Here is a 10,310-nt window from a genome sequence, read left to right as displayed (position 1 = left end):
TGTATATGTATCTTAGTCTGTATATTTAGTTATGGGCCAAATTTGGTTAAACACTCTGTAAAGAACAAAACGATGGTCTAGAAAGCAAAGGATGAATGGTTGAACCATCAAGGACAACACATGCAGATGGAATCCTGGGGGCGGCCAAGAAGATGATGAGTCAGGATTATTCAAGAAGATAAGCAGTTGACTTGGTGCACCAGCAGTCTAACCCTGATCCATTTCTTGATAGGCTTCACAGGAAAAGAGTGTTTCTTGGAGGAATCCGAAGGCGGACAGAGAGATATGGCTGTGCAAATATTTATGGGAAGCTCTTCCCACACATGAAGGTAGCCTGGGAGAAATGCAAAGCAAGTTAATATATGGACATTGAAAGCTGACGCTCTCTGATCAGACCTGCTTCTTCAAGCAAATGAGAAAAAAACTATAATACCTTAGATAATAAATAAAATAACATGGGTGAGTTCCATGTGCAGCAGAGTTTTTGAGCCTGAGGTCCTTATATCCCAGAGCAGTTTTAATTGAAAAGATGTCACCAATCAAACTACAGAATAACGCGTTGCAAGTATTTCTAGGTGGATGTTTGGTATCTTGTGTTTAATGTGAAAGTTTGAAAGGATTTATGCAGCACTTTATGTAAATACTTTTACTTTCTGGAAAGCACTTTTACTTTATAGAAATGTCTTGCTGATTGCTATGGACTTTTTTGAGATACATCACATAGATAACAATGTAGTGTCTTTTATCACATCAAAGGATTTTGTCAAGAGTCTTCCATTTGTATCCTTCCATCCCGAGTTTGAAGCAGTGGTGTAATGTTTGTAGTGTGTTTTTCCCTTGAGATAGATTGTGAGAATGTGAGCTTATCATTCTTCAGTTCTTTACTTCCCAGCATCTGTAAGGGTTCTTAAGCTGACTATGAGAACTCCAGCACAAAATCTGCTAGAATGTTTTGGCAAGTGTTATATTACTTGCTCCTTAACACGTCTCGTCTAATAAAACAAGTCTGTCATGAAAATTTTCTTCCATAATTAGGTGTGCTGGTTTGGAACAGCCACTCATCTGCAAGAGTCAGCATCTGTCCTACACTCACAAGGTTCTCTGTCTGCCTCATCTGTACCAGTGGCAGGGAATCTTACCATCAACTTGAACTTTGGATCAGGCCCTGAAGGACTACCCCTGGATTTACTGAGGCCAAAAAGTTTGGAAATACCTGGTTACTTATTCATTAAATGGGATTTTTCATTGCATGTTGGCTTGAAGCCTTTTTTTTTTTTGTTGTTTTAAATACATTATTTTCCCCCTACCATGCATGTGTCACTGTATGAGCCAAAGGTTTTGCCAGAGCTCCTACTCATGGGGGAAGAGACCTTTCCTGATGGCTCCTAGTGACAGTGCTAGAACCAACTGTGCCTGAGGAGCAAAGTCTGATGTTCTACAGGTGACACCAAGCGCAAAACCCCCAGCAATTCCTGAACAATTATAATTTGTAACACAGATCCTTGTTACCTTGCTATTTAAATATCACATGGTCCTGCCTACAGAGAAAGAACCAAAGACCACTGGAGATCACAAGCACACAGGAAGATCCAAAATTAATTTATATGATCTTATGTTCAGTATGACTGCTTGCAATTCTCATTGCTTTATTCAAAAATCATACTTCCTCTCTTTAAAACAATACACACATAGAAATAACTAAAAAAAAAAAAAATCCTAAATACTCTAGAGGCAATTATATATGGGGTAATAATTAATTGATGATAATGAACACTATTAATAAATTTTTAAGAGCAGTAATTCTGATCATTGTAAACCCACTTGTCATAGATGTACCTCGTTAAGTTCTCCTTATGATGATAACTCTAATAATGCTTAAGGTAGCTTTGATGTTCTCAGACCACAGTAATTTATGGCTTGTGAGCATTAGTGCCTTTTCCTAAATGGTTGGAAAGAGGAGTCAGGCTCCTTGATTCATTCAGTAAAATGAAGTGCATCAAATTTGTTGTGAGAGAGATTCTTAGATTCACTTCTACTGAATTCAGTGGGAGAAAAACTGATTGTGGTGAATGATGCAGAGGATATGTGAGAAAACTTCCTGGAAATAACTTGCAGTAATAAAGAAAATAAAATGGGATCTTGAAGTACACCTAACTTTTCTGTTCTAAGTCTATTGCTATCACATCCAGTGTTGCCAGAGATTTGTGATGTCAAATATTTCCTCTGAATCTTTTCTTAAATTACACTGGCAGAGAATAACATGGTTCATGTTATTAACATTCATGTCATAACTTAGTCATGGTGAATTTACTTGATTTACTGAGATTTTGAGGTTATATATCTGAATAAAAGAAAATGTTAGATAACCAGTATCCAGTAGGCCCCAGTAGCTCATCCAAAGATTGAACAGGTGTGAAATAGGACCAAGCTTGTTTACAGGATTTTAAGGAAAGGGATGTATAGATTTTAAAAGAAGATTACACATTTTCATTCACCATGGCAAAGAGAATGAATGACTATAAAGGTTTAATCCTTGTACAATTTACCAAATAAAACCAAATATTGTTAAAGAGCAGCTTAGAAGACATACTGTCAAACACACGGTTAAAAACGGTGCTAATGAAATTGCATCTTTTTTTGCAAGCCAAAAAGAATTTATTTTGCTTTTCTGTGCACTAACAACTTCATCTCTCATTATGGAGATATAAAACAAGACTGTGGAAGACTCAGGTAATATTCCCAGGTAGCACTAATACCCGTAATGGTCATTTCCTCTATCAAGTGCCCTGGTTATCAACAGAATAGAGCATTTGTTTCATCCAAAACTTTAAATATTCCAATTTACAGTGGAAAAATTATATCAAAACAGTTGAAATGAGAACCATCAGCAGAGACCAAAAGGTATAGCCAAAAAAAGCAGAAAATTATGTGCACCTTTGTGTCTGTGTACAACTAAATTGCCTGTTTTTAAAGCAGAAGTCAGAAGGCACAGTGGGGCAATATCCTGTGTGTTTAAGCCACAGGATCCCAGCTGCAGAAACTTCACGTGAGGAGGATGCTCATGGGCTTCATGGTGACAGTAGGACGGCTGCCTGTCACAGAATCATTAGGGTTGGAAGGGACCTCTGGAGACCATCCTGTCCAAACCCCTCCTGCCAAGGCAGGGTCACCTAGAGCAGGTGAGACAGGAACATATCCAGGTGAGTTCTGAATGTCACCAGAGAAGGAGACTCACAGCCTCCTTGGACAGCTTGTTCCAGTGCTCTGCCACCCTCAGTGCAAAGTTGTTCCTCATATAGAAGCTCCTTGTGTTTTAGTTTATGGCCATTGCTTCTCATTCTGTCACTGGGAACGACTTAAAAGAGTCTGGAACCATCCTCTTAATATCTGCCTTTGAGATATTTATATGCATTAATGAGATCTCTCAGTCTTATCTTTAGACTAAACATGCCCAGCTCCCACAGCCTCTCCTATGAGAGATGCTTCAGACCCCCAATAATCTTTGTGGCCCTCCACTGGACCCTCTCTAGTGGGTCTTTCTTGTACTGAGTAGCCCAAAACTGGACACAGCACTGCAGATGTGGCCCCACCAGCGCCAAGCAGAGCAGGATCACCTCTCTGGACCTGCTGGCCACACTCTTCTCTTTGGTAGGTCACGGAACCTTTCTCCCCAGGTAACCCCACGACGCCGGTGGCAAGGATTTCTGCGGCCCCGCGTCTGGAAGCGACCCTACGGTGACCACGGCGAGGAGCACCTTGGGGCGCCTTCCTCCAGGCGACCGACCCCACAACACCCAAACTTCACGGCAGGGCAAGCTCCGTGGCCTCGCCTCAGCCCGTCGGCGGGCGGCAGGAGGAGCCCGAGCCCAAGCCCCGATTTGGCGGAGGAGCGCGGAGAGCAGGTGAGCGGGTCGGGGCGTGTGGCCGAGCCCGGGCGCTCTCCAGCCGCAGGGCCGGCCCGGGCAGCTCCGGTCGTGACTCAGAGCGCGGAGAGGGGAGGCGCGGCCGCCTGAGCGAGCGAGCAGCGAGCGAGCGAGAGCGGCTCCGCCGGGCGGAGGCGGGGGCAGCGTGTCCGGCCCAGACCCCTCCTCCCGCCTTCCTCCGCCCGCTCCCTCCTCCCTCCCTCCCTGCGCGGCTCTCCCGGGGACGCGGAGAGGCGCCGCCGGGCCCGGGGCCTGGACCGCAGGCGTGCCCGCCCTCTCCCACCGCCGCTCCCGTTGCCCGGCCGCGGGCTGGATGTAGCCGGGCGCCCCGCGGGGGCTGCAGCAGCAAGATGGCGGGTAGGCATCGCCCCCCTCCCCCTTCCCGCACACGCCGCCTCCCCGGCGAGGCGCCAGCCCTCCCTCATCTATCCCCCCTCCTTCTCCTCTCCCCCGCCCCGGCTTCGGCAGCGCTGCCCGCCGCTGTCCGGGCTCGGAGCGCAGGGGCTGCGGGGCTGGTCGCGTCGGGGGGTCGCAGCCCGCGGGCGGGACAGGGTCACGCGTGGCACCGAGGGTCGGCGGGCGCATTGGCACATGGTGCGTGTGTGTGTGTGTCTCCCCCACCGCAGATCTGTCGCTGCTCCAGGAGGACCTGCAGGAGGAGATCGACGGATGTGAGTGGGGACGGGGTGGGGGGGAGCGGCGGGGCGGCTTTCGGGCGAGGAAGTGGTTTCCGCGGGGGAGCGCCCAGGGTGCATTGTGGGAGGCGGCGGGGAGGAGGAGGAGGAGGAGGAAGCCATGGCCATGCTCCGCGCTTCCCGGTGTCCATGACCCGGTCCCGGTCGCGCGTGGGGCTGCGCCGGGCGGTCCCGCGGGGTGCGTTGGGCGGCGGGCGGGGCGGGGGCGCCGTTAGCGGCCGCCCCGGTGGGAGCGAGGGAGGGAGGGAAGGAGGGATGGAAGCAGGGGAGGCTCTGCCTGAGGGGCGGCGTTCCCTCATGGCCCGGGCACGGCGGGGCGCCGGCGGGGAGGAGCAGGAGGAGGCTAAGGCTGCTACATCTGCAGCAGCATGTGGGTTGCTCGTTCCTTTTATATCTCTGTATTTTGTATATAATTTTTGTGTCGCCAATCCTGCCCCCCTCCACCCCTCCCATCAGGCGCTGCCTTCCTTGTGAAGGCTCTGGAGCACATGTCCTGTGAGGAGCGGGTGTGGGAGCTGGGGATGCTTAGCCTGGAGAAAAGAGGCTCAAGGAGGGAGCTTACTGCTCTTTACAGCTACCTGAAAGGAGGTTGTGGCCGGGAGGGGGTCGGTCTCTTCTCCCAGGCAAGCAGGGAGGACATGGCCTCAGGCTGCGCCAGGGGAGATTCAGGCTGAACACCAGGAGGGATTTGTTCTCAGAAGGGGTGATTAGATACTGGAATTGACTGCCCAGGAGGTGGTGGAGTCACTGTCCCCGGAGGCATTTCAGGAGAGTGGAGGTGGCACTCAGTGGTATGGTCCAGTTGACAAGGTAATGTTTGGTCACAGGTTGGATACGACGATCTCATAAGTCTTTTCACACCCAATTGATTCTGTGAGTCCTGACCCCTCTGGAGAGATCTGTGGAGAAGAGTTAATGTCAGAGTGCAAAGTAGCAGAATTGTGGCTGGGGTAGTGCAAAAATTACAAACTCGGGGTGAGAAGCCTTAGCATGGCAGACTGAAATGTTACTTAGGTGAGGAGGTGTCTGTTGATCGTATCGATGTCGAGGGAGCTTCTTGGAAGCAGAAGAGGGTGAATTTTGGGAGGAAAGTGAAAATGGAGGTAGAGGCAGGCGCCTGCTGTGGGTGTGCAGACCCCCTGGTTGCTGCCTGAAGGTGCTTTGTCTGCCGTGCAGTCTGCAGGGCATCCCCTCACCAGAGCTGGAGTATAGGAGAAAATCCTCGTGTTTTGTGGCTTTCATTTTTAGAGGAGAGCTATTTAAACTTTTCAGGATTTAACTGATACGTCTTCTTTTTCACTTTTGTCAGCTGACATTTAGAAGGCTCCTATTGTGCTTTGCCTTGCACAAAGAGAGAGCCTTTCCCTCAGGCTTTTTTTTTTTTTTTTTTTTTTTTTCTTTTTTTTAATTCCGCATGATAAGTTGCTGTTTGAAAACTGTGATTACAGAGGACTTTTTCCAAAGGGACACATTTAAAAAATAAATAAAGTGCATTCTTACTTTTCCACTTAGATTATGGTTTTAGCTGACTGGAAGACAGGAATTGAAATTATCTGTAGTCATTGAAGGGGTGACTGAAGCTGTGGGTTCCTGGTGCTGGTCTTATGTTATGGTCTTTAGAAATGAAAAAAAAAAAAATATGCTTGGAGATATGACTCAGTCCAGAAGAGAGCATCATGAAGGCAGAAGCTATAGAAATATAAAGATTTGAAACCTCATTAAAAATTACTGAGGTTTTGATGGAAGTAGATAAAAGCAAATGTCTCAGTACATGTGCATGGTATTTTAAGAGAAAAAAACAGGAATCTGTATGAATCAGTATGTGCTGTCTGGATGTAGTTCAGTCACACAGTGGCTTTTATAGTTCTAAATTGTACATGATTTTGGTTTTGGATGGTGTCTGTGAGCCAAAGAAAAATAGTACAGATCAAGGAGACTGAAATACTGTTTCTTGTGCAGTATTATTTGAAATAGTTGTGTTTTGTACCCAAAAACTGTTTCACACAGTTATGAAAATGTTTCCAATTGATTGGTTTCACATATGAAACAGACAGTTAAATTAAGACGGAAAGTTGCAGCTCCTGCCTGAACCGCACCCTACAGTATCTCTATGTTGTAAATATTTCAAATGTTTGCAGCTCTTTCAAGTAACAGAGTTAGACACTGGTTTAGAGGTGAATTACTGGAGTAGTAGAATGCAATAGTGATAAAACTGGAAGTGCTGGCAGTTTTTATGCCTGTGTGATTCTGCCAGCTGCATTCTTGCTATTAAGTGTGTTGACTTATATTTAAGGACAAGTAAGAGAGAAATACTTGCAGGCTGTATTCCTGGTCATATAATTTAGGCGGAGGAATTAGATAAATATAAAATGACTGGCTCGTTTGAAAAGTGAACTATGTTTTCAATAAATTTTTGGGCTTTCAACTGAGCTGATATCAAGTAATAGCAAGACATTTTTGTGGGTGTGCTGGAGAAATCAGGACTGTTTAAGACCGGATGCATGTCTCAAGCTCTGGATTGGACATCTAAAGCTGAGTCTCTGTGCATATGGCTCAGGACATTTCACTAGATTAGGTATTCATCTGTAGCTCATCAGTGAGCCTAGGTTTGAGTCTGAATCATGAAATTTTTTTTTTGTTGTTATATTGTTTGTTTTGGTTTTATTCCTTTGGGTGATGAGAATTTCCAGTGTGATTCAGTGTTTCCTCCTAAAGAAGGAATCATTAAGGTGACTTAAGAGATACCTTTTGTTGGTCACGTTTTAAAGCAATAGGAGAAAATCCTGGAGCTGAGCAAACAACCATGCACGATTCCTGCTGAAAGTAATGAACCAAGCATCTGTGCAGCTTTTAGACAGGCAGAGTGAAGAACAGCTGTTTTATGATCTTTGTCTTTTAAGGTTTCTATAGTCAAGTGTTTTACTGGAAAGTTGGAGTTCAATCAACAACTTGTACAGCTGTACAATTTGTTCTTCTCCTCATTTGTTATGTCAATTTGTTGAATGCTAATTAACCTGAAAACATAGTTTTACAGAAGAGTAAAATACTATATCTTCAGAGGACTGGTTTAATAGCTGCTTGTGAAACAAAGTTTATCTTTTCTCTGAAGAAAACTTGATAAATATTTAGGTTAATGATACATTTCTAGATTTCAGCAGAGAGCAGTAAATCAGCTGTTGGAGTAGTGGAGACCTTTAGAATATATGCTGTGGAAGGCATCTATTAAAAAAAAAACAAAACCAGCCTTCCTTTTGTTGATTTGTTTAAGAGGTCAGAGATTAAACAAGAGTTTTTATAAGAAAGGCTTTCAGAGAGTGGTTGATAAACCAGCTGGATTGACTTTTAAATAATTAATTTCAGCTTTGGTTTGCATTTCTATTTTGAAAGCTTCATATTATTTTTCTGCTCTTGGTTGCTTGGTAACCACTGGAAAGCTCTGATATTTTTTTTCTTGAGGTAAATGCATACTTTGCACCTGGTACATTAAACAGATGATTGCTTTAAGTAGTTACATAGCTTGCAAATGGCATTTAAATATTTTGATTTTAGCTGATATTTCACTTCTGTAGACATAGCTCCTGATGTCAAAGGCTGTCATAATAATTGAAGAAATTCTGGTTCTTCCAGAATTCTTTAGCCAATAGCTTTTGCTTATTTGCTTGTTTGAAGTAAAAGGAAAAATAACCCAAAACCAAGATGGTGACTGTACCCTGGCTAAACATACAAAAAGGGTATAAAAGAAAAATTAATTCCTAGATGTCAGTTCTTCTAATGAAAGACAACTTAATTGACTCTAACCCCCCCCAAAAAAAGGAACATAAAATTGCATTTCATTTATGTGAAGATAAATCTAAGAAGAATCCATGTGTGATATTATCCATTAAAGAAAAAAAAAAAAAAGACACCACCCTCTAAAGAAAATAGGGTGAAAATTAAAAAATTCAAAGTGGAAGCCTGAAGAAGTATCTTCATCCCACTACTTGGATTGTTGGCTTCCTTGCTCTTCTGTCTGAAATCTTGCACAGTATGCGAAAAGTCAGGGAAAATCAGGCTTTTATTCAAATCTTTTGTTTTGTGCATGCAAAATCAAAATAGAGTAGTATAACTGTCTAAGATAAGTATAGAACAGAAAAGAAAATAGGCAGCAAAAATGGTTGAAAAGCAAACGTGGGCTTGTTGAAAAGAAAGTGTTCTTTATGACTCTTGCCAGACAGTTTGTGTTCCCCCCTCCCCTGGCTGTTTCTGGAGGCTGAACTGATCAGTACAGATAGATGAAATGAAACGTACCATGATGATGACGTCTTTGAGTCTGACCATTGATGTGTGCAGGATGTGTGCTCTGAAAAATAGAGCCATCTGCAATTAGAATTCAGATTTGGAAAGGGAATAGCTTTATTCAACTAACTATTTTAATTGTGATTTAAATCAGGAGAGAAAAGAAATTTTCATCTGATAACTGGTTTTAATATTGTTTTACATTTGTTTTTGGAAAAAGCCTTTGTTAATGATAGCTGCATTTGCATGCAACGTCAGGACTTCTGGTAGTTGCAAGTATATGAGCATGCTTTGGTGGTTATGTAGCTTACTCAGATTTTGAAACTTTACCTTTTTGCCATGCTGACAATGGTGAATTTCCTTTTTCTGTACAATTAGTTTCCAGGTGTTTTAACTAAAAATGCAGAAAAATGAGTTTTAGTATCTACACATTATTTAGACAGTTCTAGTTTATAACTGTTAAATGAATTTTTACATACACATGCCTATGTTTAAACTTGTTTCCTTTAACACAAGTGCTTAATGGTAAGATAGATTTAAAATTCAGCAATAAGGTAGTTTTTACAATTGGCAAATCTAATGTTACTGTTTGGATTTTACTAGTGGAGAAACAGTTCTAGAAACTGAGAACATAGTAGTGATGATCCAACATAGCTCTATTTTTATTATTGAGTTCTTTTCCATTGAGTAAAAGGGAGGACAGGTTTTCCTAGCCTCTCCTCCCAGCAGGCTTCTCAGTGAGTGAAACACTTATTTAGCTGAGTTGAAGAAAATTCTCTTTGTGCATCTGCAAATGTCAAAAGCTGTTTTATCATTGATGCTATGTTCTTTTTCCAGGTGATGAGCAAATCTTCTGGCATTAGCAGTGAGCTTGTGTTGGTTGAATGCTTTTAATTAAATTATTCTCTCAGACTTTGAGTAGTGCACAAGTCTCTTTCCAAATGGAAGCTAATTTAAATTTAATTTTTTTAACCTTTTTTAATTATAGTTTAAGTCGAAAAATGTGGGTTTTTTTCTTTTATGTTGTTTTGTTTTTATAAAATCAGTCTGTATTTCCCTGTGGTGTCAAATCACAGTCACAGCTTGATGCTGTGTTGTAGTTTTTATTCTCTGGCAGTGAATTATGCTGGCATAACATGTGTTGAGTATGTTAAAATTCACCTTCTCTTTTCCACAGCTGCACGTAGTAATATCAGAAGCTTTTGCACTGTGGTTTCTTTGTTCCTTCACCACAGAATAAGAATTAACAGATTTTGTTACGCTGGTAGTTGTTTTGTATAGACTGCACATTGTGTCACTTTTTAGACTTAATTCCAGCTGTGAGTATAGCTAAATTTCTAACATCATGTTCAAATGCCCTGTTGCAGTACTGACCTTTTGGTCCCATCAGAGTCTGAGCTCTTGTGAAAGAGTGCTG

At 43.0% G+C, this 10,310-nt stretch overlaps 1 protein-coding gene across 5 annotated transcripts in view; it reads left to right on the top strand.

Moving 5' to 3' along the window:
• Nucleotides 1–4,113: 4,113 nt before the first annotated feature.
• PPP4R1 (protein phosphatase 4 regulatory subunit 1) overlaps nt 4,114–10,310 on the top strand; it is a 64,437-nt gene continuing 58,240 nt past the window's right edge. For 2 of the 5 annotated variants that reach the window (XM_088055589.1, XM_088055579.1), the window contains exons 1-2: nt 4,114–4,280; nt 4,550–4,594. In XM_088055589.1, coding sequence (XP_087911715.1) covers nt 4,274–4,280; nt 4,550–4,594 — 52 coding nt within the window. In that variant the 5' untranslated portion in view covers nt 4,114–4,273. Of the gene's footprint in view, nt 4,281–4,549; nt 4,595–4,719; nt 4,797–10,310 lie in introns of those variants that run through there. The other 3 variants (XM_088055587.1, XM_088055582.1, XM_088055591.1) reach the window with 3 other exon arrangements.

Source organism: Pseudopodoces humilis, chromosome 1 (genome assembly GCF_049639895.1).
Source record: "Pseudopodoces humilis isolate 2021_Gansu_Grassland_sample_001 chromosome 1, ASM4963989v1, whole genome shotgun sequence".
Taxonomy (NCBI): domain Eukaryota; kingdom Metazoa; phylum Chordata; class Aves; order Passeriformes; family Paridae; genus Pseudopodoces; species Pseudopodoces humilis.
The sequence above is the reverse complement of the archived record's forward strand: the minus strand, read 5'-3'. Positions and strand labels throughout refer to the sequence as shown.